Source organism: Trypanosoma melophagium (genome assembly GCF_022059095.1).
Source record: "Trypanosoma melophagium isolate St. Kilda chromosome Unknown ctg26segment0, whole genome shotgun sequence".
Taxonomy (NCBI): domain Eukaryota; phylum Euglenozoa; class Kinetoplastea; order Trypanosomatida; family Trypanosomatidae; genus Trypanosoma; species Trypanosoma melophagium.
This window is the reverse complement of record NW_027125157.1, coordinates 142,143-165,757: the sequence shown is the minus strand read 5'-3', so window position 1 is coordinate 165,757 and position 23,615 is coordinate 142,143. Positions and strand designations below refer to the sequence as shown.

Genomic DNA, 23,615 nt, shown 5'->3' with positions numbered 1-23,615 from the left:
AACAACTGCTCTTCATTTATTTGTCCTATATCCTCTTCAATAGCAAGGACAAACAGAGAAAAAATAAAATAAAACCCTTTAATTTTAGTTTTCTGTACTTGTTGCTGAGTGGTACGACACATCCATAGATGGTGTTATCCTCATCTCATACCTAAATGGTGGGATAATATTCGTTTGATTCAAGACACTTTGGGCAGGATTAAGGGTCCTATCCAAACAATCCAGCTCCTGATGCTGTTTCCGCTTCTGCTTTTGTTGTTGTTGTTGTTGTTGTTCTTGTTCTTCTTTATATTGAATACGATGTTGTACCCCACTTTCTGGTATAGAGAGAGTGGCATCACGATATTTTAGCTCCAGTTCAGAGTTCTCTTGCTTTAATATTTGAACTTGATTTGCAAGATCTGCTATCATATCCATATATTCCCGTCGCTCCCGATCAAAGGAGACATTACATCGAACACATATGCGATACCTACCATTGGAGCCATGACTACTATTCCAAGATGGTCCTCTCTCATGTACCAAACTGTTCGATCTCACTTCTGTGTTGCTATTAGAACGTTCTCTATTGCTAATAGAACTTTCTCTGTTACTAACGGAACGTATCATGGCATGTGCTTCACTAGAAACTGATCGACGGGGTATTCTTAACATATTCTCTTCCATTTGCTTTTCCGGCTGTGGAGTTAGCACAGACCAAGACTTACTTTCTGGACGTCCATGAGCTAGATCCATTTCAGAGTTCGAACGAATAGTTGGACGTCGTTTAGGAATCATAGGTGGAGCTATGAGCGGGGCAGTAGAGGCCTTTCCCGTACGTGCAATAGAAGTTTGGAGGAATGAGGTGAGAGAGGAGGAGGGGTGCGGAGCAGGTGTCCCACTATCCATACTGACACTTCTCGAGAAACAGTTCCTGCTACTACTATAGCTGTTACTATTAGTACTGCTTGAGCGTCGGTAAAGTGTGTAGAGCATATTGGTTGGAATACTTTCCGAGCGAGAGGTGGGGGTTGGTGTTCGTGCTCTTGTGGGTGTTGAAGTGTCACCTGCCGATACCCGCATGTTCGCTAATTCCTCTTTACTGATACCAAACGCCTTTGCAAGTTCGTTTGCGTTGCCAAAGCGAAACATAATAACCGCGAGTGGTGGGGCATTGTTGGCAATTCGCCACTTCCCAGAACGTGTGGCCTGTACGCCGCCCAAAACCGGAAGAAAAAACACCCGAAAGAGGGATGTGTGTCCCTCCTCCTCCACCGGCAGTTCCGCCTCCTTTGCGAATAACGCACTATGCGCTCGTCTCTGCGTCTTTTGTCTTGCCGGCTTGCGGTAAGTGAGTGGGCGGGTGGTGGCGGTGTTGTGTTCGTGCAGGCGATGGACGGTGCGGGCCCCGTGCGGGGGGAGTCGGTGTTCGCCGGCGAAAACAATTCCATCGACTTCGATCACCACCACCGCCTCCTGCCCGCCGCTCTCCACTCGCAGGGAAAATGGGCCGTTCTCCAGCAATACATGCAATCCCTCATTCCTGCCATTAGCGGTTTCTTTTTCAACGTGAATGACAGGGCAGAAGTGCGTCCCCTGCTGCACCCGCACACGGAATCCACCATCCACACCGTCTCCACAATAAGATGATAACATGATATATATATATATATATATATATATATATATATATAATGTGTATATGGTAGTGTGTGTTTATAGGATTTGTTGAGGGTGGGATTTCGAATAGCCAGGGAGGTCAAGGATAAAAATAGAACTAGTACTTAATGGACACCGGCAAGTAGAAAGTAATACACAGAGCCGAATTCACACTTCTTTTATTCTGCACATTATCGTCACAGAAATCATAATTGAAAAACAAGTTAAAATCAAATAATAAAAAGAAAGGTCAGGTCACAAAAGGAATACAAGGGTGAAGGGAAGCATTAAAAAAAAAGAAGAAAAAAAAGGAAGCATGAGGAAGTGTAATACGCATAGAAATATGAACAACGAAAAAAAAAAAAAAACAGCGGTAGCAGCAACAACAGGAAGCAGAAGAACAAATGAATGAATGATACTGAAAGAGAACCGCGGGGGAAAAATGAGTATATATATATTTCCCCCAATCAAAGGTTGACAAATAATAATAATAATAATAATAATAATAATAATAACATAAATCGTCAAAGAACACAGACACGCAGACAGAGAACAAGGGCCACCCAAAAATAAAGTAACTGTAGTGAGATTGAGCGGTGAAACGCAGGGGAAAGGAAAAATAAACATGTAATGGGGAACTAAGAACAAGAAATACAAAATAAAATAAAAAACACCACTCCTTTTTTTAATTTATTTATGCTCCTATTTTTTTTCAGTTCCTTTACTTCTCCCTTTCTCCCATTTGCATTTCATTTTTGTATTCTCACTCGCTCACTCACCCACTCTCTCTCTATCTATTGTTTGCTGAAATTCTTATTGGTTCACTTATTTCTGAAACAAGTAATAAAAAATGAATGAACGACAACCTCTACCTTTTTACACCTGAACAGTCGTTATATTGCTCACTTAGACGCACGAACGCTATCTCCTTCCCCTCTTTCTCTCTCCAAAAAAAAAATATAATAATAATAATAATAATAATAATAATAATAATAATAATAATAATATTTTTCTCTTCTCTGCCTTTTTTTCTATTCATATGTCTTTCTTTCTCACTCTTGTTGTTTCCTTCTCTTCTCGTTCGTCCTTTCCTGTACTCTACCATTTGGTTCCACTTTGGGGATTTCCCCCCTCTCTTACCTTTCTACATTTTCCTCATCTAGTAACTCAGTGTCAATTTTTTCCTCTTCACTACAAAAAAATTCTTCGTCGTATCTTTCTCGTCCTTTTTTTATTCGGTTCTCTTCACTTTCTCCCTCCTTATTTTTATTTTTATTTTTTCTTTCCTAGTTGATTTATCTCTGACTTTTAATGCGATATCTCTTCTCTACTGGTGTCTTTGATAATGGGGCAATTGTGACAACAGAAGTAAAAGAAAGATAAAATAAGACCCTATAATTACCAACATACGAAGACACACTGATCCAAACATATATATATATATATATATATATATATATATATATATATATATATATATATATATATTCTCACACAGTCCAAAGAAAAAAACAATTAGTAACAAAAAGGGGAAAAATAAGGGGGTGTGACAGACCTCTTTCATTCCATTCATACGCAGAGAAAGCCTCACACATACAGAGAATCATTAATAATAATAATAATAAAGAGCAAGTGACAGAAAACAATAGATAGATAGAGTAAAAAAAAAAAAGAGGGAAATAGAGGGGCGAAAAGAAGATTGTTTTATTTGCGTACCTTTAAAGAGGAATTCAATGTACTAGAGAGCTCCTCCTCCTCACGCAACATCCCGGTAATACCGTTAAGTAATCCAAGGAGTGTCTCTACGTCTTGTTTCTGACGTAACAGAAGCGTACGCACACGACTCACATACTCATCAACAGAGTCAGAGTCTTCAAAAGCTTGTATAGCACGTATCTCTTCCTTAATTCCTGTCATCTTGGTATCAATATGTCTTCGATGAAATGCTACAAGTTTCTCCTCTGCCTTTGCAATTTCCTCCACAACATGGGCGTGTACTTTTCGCACCTGCTTCTCCTCACTTTTCGCGAGGGCTCCGAGGGGAGTAGATCCCACGCCCTCTTCCTCTTCTTCTTCCTCATCGCTCTCGTCATCCAGTGCGGCGATGTGGTTCTGCACAATAGTGGCGATCTTTGGATCTCGCACCAACACTTCACGCCGTGCACGGCGACCCTTCGCACCTCCTTGTCCACCGCCGGGATTTCCTGCTGGTCCACCACCAGCCACCATTTTACTTCCACGCTGCCGCGGTGGTGCCCGTACAACTTCATTATTATTGTTATTAATGTTGTTGTTGTTGTTGCTGTTGTTGTTGCTGCTGCTGTTTCCGCCCTCCTCCTCTGTGCCTGCGGCCCGCTCGCCCTCCGGCACGGCGAAGCTATCGACCCACTCTGGCCGTGATTTGATGGGCGGCGGGGCCTCGAACGGCCTGACTTTCTTCACCGGCCGCCGCTCCGTCTTCTCGACGGCGACGGCCTTCGACTCCCCGCCGAGGTCCTTCACGCGTTGGGTGTAGCGCAGGGTGTTGAGGGTGTTGACGCAGTGGGCGGAGGTGGGGGAGATGGTCGCGATCATCGTCGTGCGGCTGTTGCCAACGAAGGAGTCGCGCAGGACTTCGGTGAGAATAGAGCCGCGGAACGGGACATGCGACTTGCCCATTCCCAGTGCCCGAATACACTCTTTTAGGGCGAGGAGGGATTTGTTGATTTCTGCCCCTTCCATGCGTGTTTTGCGGTCGCAGTCAAAGGTGTCGGCACCACGTTCATTACCAGCTAAGTCAATGAATGAAATTCGACCAATAGTTCGGGCACGTCTATTACCCGATTCACGTACTTCCATTTGTAAAACAGCATGAGAGCGACTACTCTCACTGTTTGCGCTTGTTTGTCCAGCAGCACGATATGCACTACCGCGGGAAATAATGTCGAAAAGGCCTTGAATATCTGTGACCTTGTGTTCACTTAATCCACAGATATTTATTACCTTTTCACCATCTTCACGTGCTACTAGTCGTTCCTTGTTGTTTAGTAAATCAAAAATCTTCCGGCCATAGATCTCATAGAATGCAATGTACACTTCGGCATTAAGTGGAGCAGCGCGTGAAAAAATATCTTTTGCTGCAATAGCGTAAAGACCAGCCTCATGATCGTTGCCAAGCATAGTATGTGTTTTTCCACTACCTGTCTGACCATACGCAAAACAGGTGGCGTTACCATGGTTAAAAAGCGTGTCAATAAGCATTGAACAACAACACTTATATACTGTAGCGTTGTTACAATTCTCATCCAATACATGATCATACGTAAATTGATGCCGTTCCGTGTATGGCGTTAGGTCGTACTTTACCTTTGGCTCATTCACCACCAAATGTGGTGATTGTGCCACCACAATATCTTTGTCGGCATCAGCGATGGGCCGCTTTCGCACGGCAACACAGATGCGACTGCTATTCATTACGTTGGTGTAAATTTATACGCACGCACACAAACTCAGAAACACAAAATCAGATAAAAAAAAGAGAAGACTAATATATATATTCCTTCTTCTATTCGACTCTTCCTCCTCCTCCTCCTCTGTTTTTTTCTTTAACGAGAAAAAGTCAAACAAAAAAGAATGAGTAAGCGAAGAAAGAAAAAGAAAAACCAGAGTTACTCCTGCTATTCTTCTTCTCGCTGTTATTGATCTACAGGTGAAGTTGCAGAGTGCGATTACACTACCGGGCCTCTGAGTGACGACGGCAACTCCAAGCTTCTATGACCTATTATACTTTCTCAATAAGAAACACAGAAAAAATGAGTCAAAAAAAAAACTATAAAATATTAAAAATACGAAAAAGAAAATGAAGAGAAGGGAAGCTGATTAAAGTATAGTTATGAAGCCTAAAATAAAAGGAAGAACAGTAATACTTTTAAAAAAATGTTAGGTATTTATAACTACCCATCTAGAGACAGTTGCTGTTTAGAATCGTACGAAAAAAAAACTACAATAATTATTTCACGCTATCAATATTGTACCCATAAGGGGGAAAAAAAATATATGTACGCTATGCACTGCTTTGTATATTTTTTTCTCAACAAAAAACCAAAAAAAGGGGGTTTAATACAACCATGACACATTAATAAATATCTTTGCATATGCTGCAGAGGAAGAGTCTCACATTACTATTTGCAAACATCAACATTATTACTGCACCTTCACCTTCACATTAATCATTACTTCTTTTGTGGGGTATTAATTGTGTAGCGATTTAGAGTACTCAAGGTATACTCCTTTGCAGCAAAACAAGCGGCGTTAGCAGGGAAAGCACGAAGAAGTGCTGGTCCGATGCCTCTGTAAAATCCTTTTATACCACTTTCCTTAAATACAGCACGTACTGCACCTGCGGGAGTTAGTCCCTCATGACTTGCCTGTACCCTTGTCTTAATAGCATCAAGTGGAATAGCGAAGGACCACATTCCCAAACCACCCACTCCTCCTGCAAATAATGCCTCTGGAACAGTTGGAGCCTTTGGATTAGCGCAAATCATCATCTTTGTATATTCATAAGCACCAAACCACGCCATACTTCCTGGTATATCTCGCAGCATTGTAGCCCCTGTTCCACGAAAGAATCCCCGAAGACCTTCTTTTCTGTATATATACGTTATAACCCCTCGAAGAGATCCCTCACGTCCAGAGTTGAGGGCTGTTTGCTGACGAATTTTAAGTAGTTCTGCTGGTCCCAGAACGAGTGAGCCAAGGAAGCCTGTACTTCCACCACAAATTATAACTTCCGGCATCGTAAGCGGTGTATTAGGGTCTGTTTGAGATATCTTACGTATCACTTTCTCTGTTGTATCATAGGCGAGAAAGTACAGGGCGAATACCACACCTACTCCACTCATTGGTGCCAATACACCTTTATATAACGCCAATGGTCCATCACGTTGAACCACCCGCGCCGCACACGCCACAGCTCCGCCTGTTTCGCCCTTTCCATCCTGCATGAGTGTCTTCACAGTGTCAAAGGGATGACCTACGAGGAGGTTCCCAACACCGCCAACCCAACCGGCAATGAAACTATTCACCAAATCCATCCTTCTCAGACACACACAAAAAAAAAAGAAGATATATATATATATATATATATATATATATATATATATATATATATATTAAAGTGTAATAGGTAGATAGATAGGTATAGACCCGATAAAGAAGACTACTTATACGTTCTTGTTAGTTCACGCCCAGCTTATACCTATAGTTATGACTCCTACTTCTAATAATAGAGACAAGAGCGCAATATTTAAGAGCTATACTCAAACTACCCAGGAAAATAAACACAATTCCATATACATAGGAAAAAAAAGGTTTCGTGGGGTATGTGTAAACGCACACAAACAAAGAAATAAACAGAGAAAAAAAGATTAGTCCATGAATCACAGAGTGTTCAATCAACGCCTGCTTTCCTAACTGTACCCTCAGAAAAAAACATCAACACCGTCTAATCTTTCTTTGAAACCTTTGTCTTTCTTTTTCTCAAAATTTTTTTCTTCATTGGTCTACCTCTCACCCTAATTCTTAAAATAAAAAGAGCACACTGTTCATTTCCTAATTTTACTTTATCGGACAGTTTCGGGATAAGTGTATGGGTACAAAAATATTGCCGCTATCATTCCCCTCCCTTTTTTTTTCTCATCGCTACGGGAATTAGAAAAGATCCTAAAAATAAGACGCTACACGTGGCTTTGTAGCGGCGATAACCGATATAACTCCTAATAGTGGTGGTGCTGGTGGTGTAGAAACAGAAAATAGAAAACACACCAAATGGAAGAAAAGTGAAGATGCAAACACAACAACAATTTTTTTTTTTTCACGACTCTCATCACCACTGCTCGTCCTCACCCACAACCTTCTCCCTCGCTGTATCACCGCTAAAACTGCCTTTTCTACAACAGTTCATATATAAATATAAACATGTATTATCTACGAGAAGAGCATCAAAAAGGCCAACATCAGTGCAAACAGACCAATAGCCTCTGTAAGCGCGAAACCCAGAATGGCGTAGTTAAACAACATCTTTGTCAGGTTTGGCTGGCGGGCGCAGGCAACCAGCAGATTACCAAAGATCGTACCAATGCCAAGACCCACACCAGCGAGGGCAATGGCGGCAAGGCCGGTGCCCACATAGTGCAGTCCCTGAACAGAAATAGCCACCGTAGAGGCACGGCGAACAGCCAACGCAGAGGAAACAGCGGGTGTGGACAAGATCCGGCGCACAGCGGCGGGTTGAGCAATCATCAAACGGCGCATCATTTTTTTTCTCTTTAGTGTGGATGTAAAGTTTGTTTTAGTTGTACGTTTACACTTATAAAAATATGTTTCTACTCGCCTAAGTTGCTATTGCTATTGTAAAACCTGTATCAGAAAAGAAAAAATAAAAAAAAGACGAAGATAGCAACAGCAATAAAACATTGTGAAAACTACCCATATAAAGATCCTATAAAAGACTTAGAGGAAAGTCTTAAAAAATTTTTTTTTATGTATTCACACATTATCTCTCATGCATTTTCATTTCTTTTTCATCAGTTTTTTTTTTCTTCTTCCACAGAAGCACTCTCGGTGCTATTACACACATAAATACAAACAAAAAGGACCTATGCATACCTTTGTATCGGCGTGCGTGTGTGGTGAATCACTGAGAATAATGGAACCATCACCACATCAGCCTTTTTCATCTTGTTTACGTCTCGTATTTTTCTTAACACTCGTTACAATATCATCATCAACAACAACAACCGTTCTTTTTTTCATTTTTCTCATTTATAAACAAACATAGGACGAAAAAAAAAAAAAACACACACACACACAATCAACAAGAGAAACCAATTATAATTACAAGAGAAAAAAAAAGGAGGAAATGTCTTTCTTAATGAGAAAGTAACTAAGCGAAACTTCAGTTTTCATTACTCTGGGCGATGTTGCCGCCTCCCACGACTGTCAAATGCAACATCAGCCTTTTGAAACCTGTTTTCACCTGTGTATTCCTCAGTTTTTACCCGCACGCGCTTAACGCGGCCACGATCCATTTCTCTTTCCCACATTTCATCACGCACACGCTGGCGAAACTTCTGCGCATGTAATGGACGAGCAACAGTAGCAGGTACTGACTGCTGCCTCATTCTTTCCACCTCTGTCACGGCTTGCTTTCCAACAACTCTCTCCCCCACTTCTGAGGAATTTGTTGCTACTTGTGCTGTTTCTGTTGGTGTGGTACGTCGAATAACGCGTATGATACCATTGTACATGGGATGCACCTTCCCATTTAGAGATTTGCTTCTCGTTTTACCATTTGATGCATCAATTGGGGAGAGGGGATCCTTGTCATGGTGACCATTCTGTTGAGGTTCACATGCATGCTTAGTTGCATCATCATCATCATCATCATTATAATCATTATCATCATAACAATTGCCATTACCATTGTGCCCATTTGGGGATCCCTGATGTGTATAATGATTCTTATCATCATCCCCCTTTCCATCACTATGTTTACCATTTATTGCTTGTACATTGCTCTGTTTATGAGCTTGTTTTTCTTTCATAATTCTCTTTACCTCCTCCTCTGTTAAGAGACGACCCACATCTTTTTCTTCTATTTCTGGCATAACAGGTACCACCGGTACCTTTACCGCCTTGCTTGATATTACTGGTCCAGATGTACCGCATGGATCACTTCGCTGTGGTTCTATTTTGGAGTAGAAAAGCATATACGCTTGCTGTCGCAGAGCCACTTCTTCATTACAATGCGAAGTTCGTTCATCATTACACATCAACCACGCTCCATTACGGGCACGTACGACACTGTAATAGTGACCATGATTCAGTGAATTACCCTCATGAATACAAATAGCGTTTAGTTCATAGAGGCATGAAGAACTATCAGCATTTACACTGCGTTTAAGTTGACCTGTAGCGTATGACATTCCTTCTTCTGTACAGAAAGGTGTAAGATCAAGCATTTTTGGATATTGTATAAATTTACTTATCTTTCCACCCATACAATTAAAACGTTTTAAATGTATAATAAGAACATTTGGTGGTTTATGAATTTTAAAATGTTTTTTCGCATGCACGCCAACACCACGTGGACTAATATAAACACGTCCCTCTAATGTTTCCTCCTCACAAAGTTTTGTTAAACAATGCGACAAATTGTGTCCCACCACCTCTACACTAAGAGTAACAAATGGATCATACGTCTTCGACACCAATATACCGTTACTAGTACTATTGTTGACACTGTTTCGATTAATAATGTTTCCTCCTTTACCATGGTTATGGTTTTGACTGCTTATCTGAAGATCTGCCGCCTCCTGTACTTTACCTATTTTCCCAAGGCGTTGAATTTCCTCCTGTCGACTCCATGCCACAAGAGAGCGTAGATAACCACCAATGATGCGCTGCAGTGCGTTTGTATGTTCCACACGTGGTGCAACTTTCTTTGAGCCAACTTGGCGAAATAAAATAGATCGATGGGAGGCGTGTAGTAAATGCACTAAAAACTCATGGGCGTCGCACTGGCGTCCAAGCCTAAAGTGAGGGGAAAGCGACTTGAGGTTGGAGATGATGAGGGCCGGGCGGTAGGCCCCGTGAGAGGCGGTGTGTATCTTCCGCACTGTTTCCCCCAACGCAAAGGCGTAATCGTAGGGAGCTCCAACGGTGTGTGAACAGGCGGCCTTAAACGTTCCCGCAAAGTACTGCGCCAGCGCCGGGGTGTAGGCGATTGCCTGCAGAACACTATTCGCAAAACACGTATTGCCCAAGTTCTGCAGTCCACACCCCGCCGGGCCAATACGCTGCCAACGCAGATGCAGCAATTGACGTAATTGTTCATTACGACAGAGCATCATATTCTCCTCAAGATTCAGTGGATCATCATCGTCAAACGCATCATTTCCCGTTTCCTCTTCATCTTTTTCTTCTTCTTCGTCTTCCTCTTCATTGTTGTTGCTACTAGAAGAATGATCACCTTTACCATTATGGAGGCCTACATGTTGTCGCACCTCTCGCGTGTGGTGTGGGTTCAACACAACCGCATGTCTTGGGTAACTAACAACCGACGGCTTGCGGTACAACTCAAACTGTACCTCCCGGAAAATAACATCGCGTCCAACAAATCCATTAGAGCCATCAAACAAACTCATTTCAACCCACCCACCGCCAATTTGGCCTTTTTTTTTTGAGGATACACAAAAAGAAAAAAGAAAGAGATAAGAATGAATAGAGAAAGATGAAAACGACAATACCAAGAAGCACTGCATATTTACAACCAAAAGAAGTACTTGTTTTACAAGAGTTTGATACCTCTGTGATAATAGACTCCATATCAAGAGAATTAAAAAAAAAACAAAAACAAAAACAAATAAATAATTTTTTATTTCCATATTTATTTGACTTAGAGGAACAATGCAATTCTTATATAATGATAGCAATATTTATCATAATCACAATCATCCATGTCAGTCACATTAACTGTAGTGTTCAGCTATAATGAAACAGAGAAAAGGAGAGCAAAGCACAATAACAACAATAATAACAATCCGCCCCCTTTCCAGAATAATGTAGTTTTCTATGTTTCTCTTTTATTCTCGTCACACCTATTATAATTTAGCGGAGAAATAGATTGAGTGGTGAAGAGTAACTGCCTGTTTTAGATGACACTAACGACGGACACTTTAATGCCGCTGGTCTACATTTTAACCTTTTGCATAGTTCTTTCAAATCCTCCAACACTACCGCCTCTGTTGGACGGGAAGTAAACATACGTGAAAGCAACAAATTCACTAATTCACTATGTTCTCGTGCCATTCCTTTTGCTCGCAAAGTGGGTACATCTTCCATCTCTATTCGCTCAATTAACTCCGCTCTTTGTAACCTCCTCCACGCCACAGAACCATCAAGAAGGAGATACAACAACTGTGCCTCAAACCATATATCACTACTTCCATGACAACGACGCCCATCACGTACAAGGCGAGGTATCTCTAAATTCCAGGCAATGTTATTCCGCAATTGTCCACAACCTTGATAACCTTCGTAGGTATTAAAAAATAAACAGTTAGATCGTCCATGGCAGTAAAAACAACGACAACGAGTTGAATAATTACTATAAGGATAAGAAGAATTAAAAGTGGATTGTGCACTACCCAACTGAAGTGTATCAATATCAATAAGACGTACAGAAAAAAATCCTTTACTATCTCCTTTGATTAAATATTGTCCAGCGTGGTTATCATCATAAACAAAGAAGCCATTAGGATGTTGTGTGTGTAAAAAATTAAATATACAAAGAATTTGCATTCCAATTTCTGCACGCTGACGTAGCGATAGTGCTGTAATATTTCTTCTCATTGGCGCAAATAATTCAAGTGATTTATAACCGCGAAGAAAGGTTTGAATTTGAAAAATTGCACTATATGTGTTAGAATAACAACTCAATATAGGATAATGAATCAGTGGACTCCGTATTTTCTCCTCACGCATAAAAGTATTAAATCCCTCAAAAAGAAAATATTGATATGGATGCAATACTTTTACAATAACATCCTTTCCTCTCCATAAACCTCGCATAATAGCAGTCTTTGCACCAAACTTTATAATACGTGATAGTTCTACAGGTTCAGAAAAATGTTCACAAAGAACAGGTGAAGCTTTTGATTCTAGAGGGATAAGGTCATCATACCAATAAGGAGATGATATATGATTTGAAGACTTTATCATTTGTAATGTGTTGGGACAATGTATACGCAATACAAATGGGAAATCAACAACAACTTCATCATCCCACTTATAATCTATATTCCCTATGAGAGGAGTATATCCACATCCTTTTTTTGTTATCTCTTCCATTATATCCATGGTAGTTTTATTGTCATGTGGTACTTCTATCATATGATCAAGGAGTAAATACGTGGTTGTTGCTGAACCAACCATAGTAGTGATTACATCCTTTAATAAAAGTGATGTATTACGCAGGAGATAGCTGGTGCTTACAATCTGTACATCACTAAACTCAGCACTTAAAGCACGAGAAACATTAACGGTTCCACTCCATACTTCTTTACATAATTCTTTATCTATCATCATAGTTCTCGCAAGAATATCATCAAATGATGGAAATTCCCTGCCATTCCCTTTCACATTATTTCCCATTTTCTTTATTTGTTTAGGAAGTTTTTCAATGATACTAATACTCACTCCCGACAAGAAATCCGCTGTTGCATTTGGTAAGCCATCAGAATCTCTCTCCTTATCTTGACATCTCATCACTGACGGCAACATAAATTTGACTTTCTTTTCTCCATCTTTTATCAATTTGCGGTAAACACTGCGAAGTGAGGAACTACAGTCCTGAAGCATTTGTTTAGAGTTGAGTGCACAGCGAAAGACCATTTTATTTCCACTCTTTTTTACTGTACTAATCATAGTTCTCTCCTCTTGCTGCAGATCATACTCTACAAGACCAAGCGCCAATTGAACAAACTGATCATCTGTTCGAATTACAACTCGCTGTGATGCAGCAACTACAGATTCCACTTTCTTATTCCAATTGAATATCCAATTAGATGATGATGATGCTGTTGGTGAAAAGACACGCGGTTGCCGCCAAAAGACAAATAAGAAAGTGAGTAGAATAAACACAATAATACGAGAAGTCTTTGAACGACGTGCGAACCTCCTCCTGCGCATCCTACACTCTCAGAAACCCCTGGTGCAAAATTCCCAGGCTTACGTATACGTTATATTTACTTTAAAAAATAAAACAATTAAAAAAAAAAGACCGCATGAGGGGGAAATGCTTAAAAAAAAATAACAATAACAGAGGAAGAAACAATAACGTATACACATGTTTTATTTATTTATTTATTTATTTATTTATTTATTTATATATACAAAAAGAAAGAAGAAGTGATTGGTGGGTATTAGAGTGGGGGACCTATAAACGTAAATTATCGGTAATCATGAATACAGAGAGACATAAACCTCACAAACTCTCGCTCACATCCAGAGAGAAAAAAAAGAGAAAATAGAAATAGCGCAAGATAAAACAATAAAGAAAGAGTCAGACTCCAATAAATAAACTATCGGGTTGTAGACTTCTCATCTTCAGATTGTCTCGGGCGCTTTTCTGCGCCTCCACCAACAACAAATAATGTCCGCTTGGCCTTATATAGACGTAATTCTTCACTACGCGATGCAAGTGGTATTCGTGGTGGTTCCTCACTATTAACGGCAACAATAGGTACTTTATGTGTAATATTAGTCGCTGTGGAAGAAGGAACATATGATGAAGTGATAGAGGAAGAATGATCCGCAACTGATAGTTTTACAGGAGTGTGAGAAGCAGTAGATGGAGAAATTCCACCAAGTGTATTTGTAGCAACAGATATACGGAAATTTCCTGAGGTTCTCCCAGATGGATTTGATTTGACAGATGTCGTGGAACTACTCTTTATCACTTCATGCAGCTTTGCCTGTCGTGAAGAAGGCGAACTACCAGTATTACTATTACCATTAGTATTTGTAGTAGCGAAAAAAGTCATTTCACTATGTTTCGGAGTTAAAGAAAGTCCCAGAGGGGCACGTTTTGCCTCACGCATTTGTTGTAGTGTTTTTATATCAAGAAGAGGGGAGTTATCTACTTTTCTTGATGTTTCCTCAGGGGTTGATATCTGACTCTTGCAGGGAGTTACGTGCTGTAGTTCATGCCCTTGTGGATCCTCTTTGTTATTATTATTATTATTATTAATCGTTTCACATGTTGCTCCTCCACTTTCACTATTCTGTGTTGCTGGTCGAGAGCGTGAACCGGAGTGGCCGAGAAAACCATCAAGTGTTACTTGTTTCTTTTCCTGTGAAATTGGTGTAAGGGGAATATCCGAGCGGATAATACGATGCGTGTCTGCACCCGAACTCAATCCTTCTCCACCTGCTGTGATATCCTCCAGCACGGCATGTGTGACAGTTAGTTTACTGTGCAGCATTGGCCAAATAACAGTATCTGAGGTTCCCTCAGCGAGGAGGTATTTAATCACACAAGGTGAAGACTGTCCCATGCGGTGTACGCGATCCTCACACTGCATGTGTGTACTTGGATTCCAATCTAATTCAGCAAATACGACCATTGTAGCACAAGTGAGATTGTGTCCAACTCCACAGGAAAGCATAGAAAGAACGGCGACATGACAATTCGGTGAGGAACGAAAGTGCGTCGTGAGAGTCTCTCGTTGAGTGGATGGCGTATCTCCTGTAATGTAAATGTAATCCAGTGGTTGTTTGGGTTGTACACTCTCTACCGCCCCACGTATGGCTTCCATCATACATTGATGATGCGCAAAAACAATCATCTTTTGACGAGATTCCACCATTTGTTCTGCGGTACTTCGCACATAATCCTGTACAGCGGCAATTTTTGCCCTGGCTGTTGCTATTTTAAGATCAAAGAAAGTTGTTCCTCTAGAGGGTGTGGAAGATATTACGTTAGAACTAGACGTAGATGTAGATGATAATGAGAGAGATTCCTTTATGGAATCACGAAGGGCAGAAACACTCTTCTCTAATGCCTTCTTTTCCTTTGGTGTAACATAGACATAAAGTAATTGTCGACTCTTTGATGGAAGTTCATTACACATTTCTCGTTTCGTTCGACGAATAACGAATTGTTGTAGTAAAACATGAAGTTCACTCATATTTGAGTGACCAGTATAATCAACACCAAAACGTCCTATAAAAGCATTACAGTATCTTGCACCAAATTGAGTTTTTGTAGGAGTCCACGATGGATGCATTATACTCTGTAATTGTGGATATAATTCAATTGGTCTTGACAAGGTAGGAGTTCCTGAGAGAAGTAAAACTCTACTTGCAGCACGACAGAGTTTAAGAGCTGCCATAGTTCTTTTAGAGTCAACATTTTTTATATAATGCGATTCATCAAGAATTACTACTTTAAATGTTAACTCTAGTGATTCTAAACATTTAAGTGAGGAGTATGGCACAATAACAACACTATGCACATCTTCTACTTGAACTTTTTTTGTTTGAAGAATAGCTATTCGTCCAGCAGGAATTCCGCAAAATCGCGTAAACTCTTTTGCCCAATTCTCTACAAGTGAAAGTGGACATACTATAAGTACAGGCCACTCATCACGGTAGTGATGTGCCACGGCAATTGCTTGAATAGTTTTACCAAGACCCATATCATCTGCAATCATACCACGTCCACTACGAGAAATAATAAAATCTACACCTTGTTTTTGAAAAGGTCGTAATTGTGAGTAAACTACATCTTCCACATCTGCGTTTTGAGACGCATTACCATCAACGTTTCGTTCATGCTGTATTCGTATCTCCTCTGCAGCATTCAGACAACGAAAGAAAAATAACGGTATCTCTTGCACCATTACACGTACTGTTGTTATCCGCTTAAGAGCTGAAACTAGTGAATTATAGGATTCCATCGGATACAAATAAGCCTCCTTCGCCACATACCAGAATGGATGAAACTGTGAGTCCTCCAAAACACTACACACTACCTCATAATCTGGTTTAGACACAGACGCTGTTACATGTGTGGTCTTGTGCACAGGATGTAATGCAGCTTCAAATCGCACTATCACGCAGTCATCGGCTTGGTTAATGTGTGGTACTAATCTGCGGTATCCTTCTGTCTGCACCGGTCCTAATGCAAAGAAACGACATCTACCTAAAGCACAAGAATAACCCGGTCCACCAGCTTTGCTCACTATGCACTTTACTGGAGACCCACAGTAGCAATTCATAATTTATGTATAAATGTATATATGTATATCTATAGAAAAAAAGAAGGGTAGATCGACACAGCTGACGTCGTTTATACTGTTCACTGTGTCTCTATGGAGGCTTTGGGTATAAACAGACAACCAGATATTCAAGCGATGCTTACAAAAAACATGTATAGAGACATCAGAAAAAGAAAAAAAAAACGATAGAATATTAGAGTAAGACAGGGGATGCAGAACAAGAACAGTGAAACAGTTAACCAAGGCGATTACAAAAAAAAAAAGAAAGAAAGAGAAAATAGAATGCACTAATATTAGCATTCTCTGTTCTCTCAGCCTTAATACTTCTTAATTGTCTTCTTTTTTTCTTGTGCCTTTTAATGCTTAGAATGTGACTGTTAAACGTTTGATCACTTTTTTTTTCTCATCTTTCATTCTTTTCCCACATCATCTTTTTTTTTTGTTTTGATTTGTTTCTTCTTCTTCTTCTTAGCCTCAGTTAAATATGATTTGAGGAATCTTTTCTTCAAACTCCTCTCATCTTCGTCTCGTCTTTGTTGAGGGACGGCCTATATTTTGTGTTGCCCGCCTCTTTCTTTGTTGTTGTAATTGTTGTTGTGGTGGTCTTGTTGGTTGTCGCGTTCTCTTCTGCATTTCCTGTAAAATGTCTTCCACTGCCTCCAGTACTACTTTTGTCGTTACGCGTTTCACAATAAATACACTACGAATATGTTCCAATTGCTGTTGTACCTGCAATGCCTGAAGGGGTGAAGCCAGCGTAAGCGGACATAGTTTACGTAGAAGCATCATAACTTCCATAAAGAGTGGTTCACCATACATGTGTACACATGTTCCATATTCCATTGTAAGTTGAGTGGCGAAACCGAGAAGCCATGATAATACATGTCCCTCTTCCATGGCTTGTCGAGCCACAGCAGCTGAAGTAGTACAGACATTATGTATACAACGTAGAAACTTCAAACGCATTTCATCTGAGGCAGCAAGCATAGATGTGATCATCATCATTGCATGTAGTGATTCCGAGTGAATAAGTGCCATCATATCACCATTAGTGTGACAAGCATATTGAATTAATTGAATAATAAAATCCAAATGTACAGGTGCTTCAGAACGCAGTTGCTTAATGACTTCTTCTGCTGAAGAGGCAGCAATTGTACTCTTTTCCTTAATTTGTGTCGTTTCATGGCGTTTAATCATTAGAGGAGTTGTAATACAGGCGAGGGGAAATGAAACCAGGAAACGATGAAGTGGAACAGGATTTGAGAGAGCTTCCTGAGTTTCTAATAAAAATCGCATAATATCATTATGGAGTGGATAATTAACATCTCCAAGAGGTCGTAATGCCATAACCAGAAAAGCAGAGAGAGGTGCAGGAAGTCTTGGACAATTCCATACCAATTCCTTCTGTTTCTCTTTCTGTTGTTGTTGTTGAGATGGACGCATCTTCTTTGCAGATAATTGTGTAAGTTTTAATCGTGCAAATCCCACTACAATGCGAGTTGGACCACTTGGGGTCCACACAGATGCAAGTGCTGTGGCTCCTAATCGACGTAATTGTGGATCTGTAAAGGAAAGTGAACGAAGAAGCACTGGGATACATTTCGTACCAATATTGCTGCGCGATAGCTGTTCTGCTGGCATAGCTAGTACAGTATGTAGTAACGGTACAAGATAACGTGGATCCATAATACTTTCTCGTGTAATTGAATCCAATGAAGCCAGTGATACATCAACATGAGTAGAAAATTCTGGAAAAATACTTCGCAGTACATCCCATCCTGCATTATCTTTCCCACTTATCAATATGGTATTATTTAGTCGTGCAGGACACTGCAGGGCCGTTGCTGTTACTTCCTCATCTGTCCATGTATCCACAAGTAATGAAAGCATATCAACTTCCGGTGTAAGATTGGGATTACATTGATGATTCATAATAAGAAAGCGATGATCCATTATAGAACAAGGAACCAATACACCACTGAAGACTCGCATGGTCATTTCTTTCCTTAACTCCACAACTTCAACCTCAGATTTTTCTTTTTCCTTTTCCATTTCTTCTTCTTCTTCTTCTTCTTCCCACTTTTCGCTACTATCAAAATCATCTGCATCTTCAGCAAGAGTTAACCCTTCTCCAGCAGTCTTATGTTCTTGATGTTCTACTTTTTCTTCTTCTTGTTGCTGTTCTTGAGGCTTCTCTTGCCTTAGATAAGATATGGTCAACAGTGTAGCATATCGTATACGATCTGTCGTAGAGACAGATCCAGTGTACGTAGAAAGAAGAATATCTGAGATGGTATTGAGGGTTTTATCCTCTAAAATTGTTTGATGTTTTTTATTTTTATTTGCCGTGAAACATTTCTCTCGTACTTGTAGCATAACTCGCATTGCACTCAAGATAAATAAAAGAAATCCAATAATATTTCCCTCAGTTTGTTTACTTTCAAGAAGTACTTGTATAACAGCCTTGGCATCTTCGGCAATAAACTTTAGTAACGACTGACTAAATAAAACAATACCACATGCCCCTTCCTCCGCTGTTTCTTTTTCTTTATTTATATGAAGAGTAGACGCATTAAGACTCCGCAGTATAAACCCAGCGAGTTCCCATCCCAAAGTAGTATACTTGCACCACAAAGAGGGAGAAAAATCTTTACTAAAGCGATGTAGTATATCTTCCATAGCACCACTTCGAACCATTGTGAGTAATTCCACTTCTTCTTCAATATCATCTGCCGGAGTTGGAGGCCGAAGACGTCTGCAGAATTCAAGTACTTGATCATGAAGAGGACGTAGAGCACGGTGCTCTTTTTCTGCCTGCAACAATGTTAAGGCAATTCGTCGTTTACCAGAATGATTGTTGAGAGTACTAAAAACAAGAGGAAGGGTTTCCCGCATCTGTTCACTGCGACGTGACCACTCCCGTTCTACTTTCTCCATTACAGATTTAAAGGAAGATATGTTTTCACGTAAATCATCAACCCATAACTCTTTTCCATTTTCTTTGGATGCATCCTTATTTACACGTTTATTATGACTTTGTTGTTGTTGTTTTTGTTTTTTAGTCTCCATTTCTCCTTCTCTTGTTACTATCATATTATTTTCTTTAGCTCCGTGTTTTTCTTCACCCCTGGCCACAAAAGCTCGTGCCGCAGAGACAATAACACCTGTTTCTCCATGCATTAACTCCTGGGCAGTACGATCGGCAGACTTTGACAAACTCCTCTGTAACAAATAGTTTATAAGATGCACAAAACAGGGAAGTGTGGACTCATCAAGATATAAAAGCCATAAAAAAGTCTCCTCTAACTCACATACAAATCGTACAGTTACACTGTGAACAACCCATTGCATCAATCGTGCCACCCATGCCCATGCCATTTGAGATTCTTCATCTCTTAAATCACGATGCTTCACGGCCCATAACATTAAACTAAGCATTAGCGGCCATTCCAAGACATTCTTCTTTGGACTACTCATCGTAATATGATGCAGTTTAGTCATAGAAACACCATTTGAAAGAGCTGATACAAGAAGTGAGCAGAGAGTAGAAACACTGGAGGCTGGCCATGAGGTAAGAACACCCTCACCACGACGAAGTGCATCTTCAATAGGACGTGCACAAACACGAAAAGTGGGAAGAAACGAAGGAACTGCACTAAGCCATGACATACGTAGATTAAAAACATCAGAATATAATTCCATCAAAAGGAACATGCGCTGTGAAATAAAAGCAATTTTATCTGCTGGTTTATCATTGTTTTTACCATTTAATTTAGATGGTGTCAAAAGCGGATGAAGTTGTTGTGTCATACGATGCCAAAATTCTTCACGACGTGGAACAGCCTTTAAAAGAGCCGCTTGTACCTTAGCATTAAATGTTTCCCAATCTTCTTGAAAATTTTCATTCTTTTCTTTACCAAAGTTAGCATCCTGTATTTTTAACACAAGTTGTTGAATAGTTTTGGCTCTTGTAAGGATTGCATGAGTTAACTGAATAGCAAAAGAAAGCATCAAAAGGTCAGTAGATCCTATAATAAGACGATGCACATACTCTGCCACCCACGCTGGACAAACCTCATCAGCAACATGATCTGCACTCATACTGAAAAATGTCAGAGCTTTTACTTCAACAGGTTGAAGAATTGCTTTACCTGCTGCTAAATGATACGGAATTGGTGCTAACATAGCACGGGTCATTAAGTTTAAAGTGGCTACTGCGGCAGTTGAAGTAGATATGCGTGAACTATTACCATCATCGCTGAGATGACCAGAAACACGTGTAAAATACGGACGAATCAAATCTGGAGCTTGATGCAAAATAAAAGTTACCAATCGTGCTGATGCTGGAGAACTCTTTGGTCGCAGCTGTCTTAAAATAAAGAAAAGTAAATAGTTTGGCATACCTCTATCATCCGTATCTAAGCGCATCACCTGATAGTCTGAAGGCGATTCTACAAGCTCAACCGCCATTCGGTATAAAATATTCGCAGCGTAATCTGATACCATAGTATGATCAATGGCTTTAACAAGCAGACGGATAATGTGTTTCTGCGCCAAAAGTACTGATCGCTTCTGTGAAGGAGAAATACGACTTCCCATAAAATGTTCTCCAATCACCCGTAATGCCGTATGTGCAACTTTTACTCCTGCTTCTGTACCTTCCTGCAAAAGTTCTGCGGCATCTTCAAGAAGATGTGTAAGGTAACCATGTGCACACACCACTATTTCCACCGCATTTGCATGAGATGAGGTCGCCAGATTGTTAAGAAATTCTGCTCGCGCCAATCTAACACGACGCTGTGAATAAGGCAACTGCAGACGAAAACACGATAAATGCAAAGGAACAGTGTTCTCAAAACGGGAAAGAATCACCTTAGGGATGTACTTCGCCACTACTGTAAGAAACTGAAGTGCAGAAATTGTGATTAACAAAGTTGAATCAGAAAGAGAATCCAAAGCTTTTCGCAGAAACCAGAAGTTCTTTCCACGACACATGACTCGAAGTGCACTAGATCGAACACCGACATTATCACATGCCTCAATAACTTGAGTTAACGTCTGCAATACAGGGGCACACAATTCACGTCTTTGTAGTAATTCTTGAAGAGCAACAAAACCCTGCGAATTAAGCAAAAAATATACTGCGAAGGAACTATCTGCTAATACACAAGCCCGAATTTTCTCCAGTCCCTCTCTGACAGTATCTGCATACCTTGACAAAAGGTGCCCTACCAATGGTTCCACCAAAGTCATACTACAAACCTCCAACCACTAAAGCTAAGAAGCACAACACAGCACCAAGAACAAAAGACGAATACTATGAAAACCGTAAATAAAAAAAGGAAAAAAATCCGTAGAAAAACAGAGAATAATAAAACAATAATAAACCCAATAACAACAACAAAGAAAAATAAAAGCAAAATATAGTTCCTAACATGATCAAAACATGCACCATATAAAAGAATTAAAAAGAAACCTAGCGGATATTGTATTGTATTTGAATATATTACGTGAGAATTCCATGTATCAAAAAAAAAAAAAAAAAAAATGAAAAATACATTACACAAAAAGATTCCAAAATCTGCTCAATTCGTCACCCGAGACGACATACAAAGTAGCAAATTCTAAGACACCTCCATCTTCAGACCACTTCGCAAGGAGGAAGTTGGTAGGGAGCGGTAAAAAAAAAAAAAAAGCATACATTAATCCTTTTCAATCGTTCCGACAGTGAAACTACCAAAAAAAAAAAAAACCCAAAAAAAAGAAATGGAAGAAAACATTAACACACCCACACAACGTCAGAGAAAAAAATCGAGGTACATATTCTCTTCACACAATTCCAAAGACCACAAACAACACCAAAAAAAACAAATAATATTTTCACGACAAACAGCAAAAAAAAAAAAAAACGAAACATCGATTCAAGATAAAAAACTAACTCAAAGAAAAAAAAGATTCATTTTCACAATCTCCATACTCGGAAAGTTCCACACAGAGTCCCTCACCACTGCATCCTCCATATCCTTTGCCCCAACAAGGGGAAGGACAAACTTTGCTTTTGACGGAGTCCGATGCACACCTGCCAGTTGGTGACTGGTGGAAAGCACAAGTCGATTGGGAAAGTTCGGGTACATCATGTACCAGCCACGTAAGTGCATGTAGTATACCAGGGACTTCTTCCACGAGGTGGGATAATCCCATTTGTTACTCAACGGACTGCGGCGACCACGACCCATATTCACTTGCAGATCTTTATCCTTGGTTTCATCGAAGAACTCTCGGAATTGCCTCCACTGTTTCGGGAAGTACACCGCACCCCAGCTGCTGGGCTGCTGCAGCAAGAATGGTGCGTAACCGTTATTGACGGTGATGTCTCTTACCGAGTATTGGCAGGTGAGGGGACGAAACAACGAGAGACCGATAAAGCGGTCGTCCACGTCAATCGCATGGCCTGCACCGATTGGGGCGTAGCGGACCAGCGCTTCGGCCACCCAGGAAAACCAGTACGGAGACACCTCCACATCGTCCTCGAAGAACGCAGCCACCTCCCGGTCGTTCACTGGCTGCCATGCCTCCATGATCGAGTAGCGAAGTCCAACGTTGGTGTACCGCTGATGTATCTTGTACCGACCATACGGCCACGAAACACTGTTGAGAATCTCCATGATTTCAGTCTGTTTCTTCCGCATTGACTCACTGTCACTTCGTCTGTAGTCCACAAACACCTCCAGGTCAATTGTGCTGCCACGAGCCTTGGAGTAGTCTGAGTTCAATATAGATGACAGCGTCACGCGAAGTCCATCCGGCCTTGCGTACGTAAACACAAAGATGCGGTAACCATAGCAGTCTTCTTTGTTCTTGACACGTGGCTCCTCTTTGGGGTTGAGACACCCGTCATGGTTGTCCGCACCCTTTTGTGAGACAGCAACGTCTGTTAGATTCTTTAATAACAGGAAGCACAACAATAGCAGCAGACATGTCGTGACTCTGTTTTTCCGAGACCTTTGTCGTTGCATTATGACCTTGTATATGTAAAGTTAACTACGTGCTACACCTTATAAAGAGTAATGAGTAAAGGAGAAATTGTACAATGAAGAACATAGCTGAGGTGTATGACAAATAGGGTTTGCACATTGTTGTTCTTCTATTGAG

At 40.4% G+C, this 23,615-nt stretch overlaps 9 protein-coding genes across 9 annotated transcripts; all 9 read right to left on the bottom strand.

Annotated features, from left to right (window-relative positions):
- Positions 1 to 84: 84 nt before the first annotated feature.
- Positions 85 to 1,635, bottom strand: LSM04_002878 (uncharacterized protein; the record flags this gene model as incomplete). Its single annotated transcript, XM_067337915.1, has 1 exon — positions 85 to 1,635. The coding sequence occupies one exon, from the start codon at positions 1,633 to 1,635 to the stop codon at positions 85 to 87; it is 1,551 nt and encodes a 516-aa protein (XP_067190698.1).
- A 1,707-nt stretch (positions 1,636 to 3,342) lies between these two features.
- Positions 3,343 to 5,091, bottom strand: LSM04_008781 (Kinesin motor domain; the record flags this gene model as incomplete). The annotated part of the gene is made up of 1 exon (XM_067337914.1): positions 3,343 to 5,091. The coding sequence occupies one exon, from the start codon at positions 5,089 to 5,091 to the stop codon at positions 3,343 to 3,345; it is 1,749 nt and encodes a 582-aa protein (XP_067190891.1).
- A 758-nt stretch (positions 5,092 to 5,849) lies between these two features.
- On the bottom strand, positions 5,850 to 6,713 carry LSM04_001163 (Mitochondrial substrate/solute carrier; the record flags this gene model as incomplete). The annotated part of the gene is made up of 1 exon (XM_067337913.1): positions 5,850 to 6,713. The coding sequence occupies one exon, from the start codon at positions 6,711 to 6,713 to the stop codon at positions 5,850 to 5,852; it is 864 nt and encodes a 287-aa protein (XP_067190628.1).
- Positions 6,714 to 7,605: 892 nt separating this feature from the next.
- Positions 7,606 to 7,935, bottom strand: LSM04_006677 (V-ATPase proteolipid subunit C-like domain; the record flags this gene model as incomplete). The annotated part of the gene is made up of 1 exon (XM_067337912.1): positions 7,606 to 7,935. The coding sequence occupies one exon, from the start codon at positions 7,933 to 7,935 to the stop codon at positions 7,606 to 7,608; it is 330 nt and encodes a 109-aa protein (XP_067190821.1).
- A 650-nt stretch (positions 7,936 to 8,585) lies between these two features.
- LSM04_007640 (Peptidase C19) lies at positions 8,586 to 10,826 on the bottom strand (the record flags this gene model as incomplete). Its single annotated transcript, XM_067337911.1, has 1 exon — positions 8,586 to 10,826. The coding sequence occupies one exon, from the start codon at positions 10,824 to 10,826 to the stop codon at positions 8,586 to 8,588; it is 2,241 nt and encodes a 746-aa protein (XP_067190848.1).
- Positions 10,827 to 11,289: 463 nt separating this feature from the next.
- LSM04_009261 (uncharacterized protein) lies at positions 11,290 to 13,371 on the bottom strand (the record flags this gene model as incomplete). Its single annotated transcript, XM_067337910.1, has 1 exon — positions 11,290 to 13,371. One exon carries the CDS (start codon positions 13,369 to 13,371, stop codon positions 11,290 to 11,292), a length of 2,082 nt encoding a protein of 693 aa, XP_067190909.1.
- Positions 13,372 to 13,763: 392 nt separating this feature from the next.
- On the bottom strand, positions 13,764 to 16,463 carry LSM04_007751 (SNF2-related; the record flags this gene model as incomplete). The annotated part of the gene is made up of 1 exon (XM_067337909.1): positions 13,764 to 16,463. The coding sequence occupies one exon, from the start codon at positions 16,461 to 16,463 to the stop codon at positions 13,764 to 13,766; it is 2,700 nt and encodes an 899-aa protein (XP_067190850.1).
- Positions 16,464 to 16,979: 516 nt separating this feature from the next.
- Positions 16,980 to 21,716, bottom strand: LSM04_006711 (Nucleolar pre-ribosomal-associated protein 1; the record flags this gene model as incomplete). Its single annotated transcript, XM_067337908.1, has 1 exon — positions 16,980 to 21,716. One exon carries the CDS (start codon positions 21,714 to 21,716, stop codon positions 16,980 to 16,982), a length of 4,737 nt encoding a protein of 1,578 aa, XP_067190825.1.
- Positions 21,717 to 22,402: 686 nt separating this feature from the next.
- LSM04_002599 (uncharacterized protein) lies at positions 22,403 to 23,479 on the bottom strand (the record flags this gene model as incomplete). Its single annotated transcript, XM_067337907.1, has 1 exon — positions 22,403 to 23,479. One exon carries the CDS (start codon positions 23,477 to 23,479, stop codon positions 22,403 to 22,405), a length of 1,077 nt encoding a protein of 358 aa, XP_067190685.1.
- Between the last annotated feature and the right edge of the window lie 136 nt (positions 23,480 to 23,615).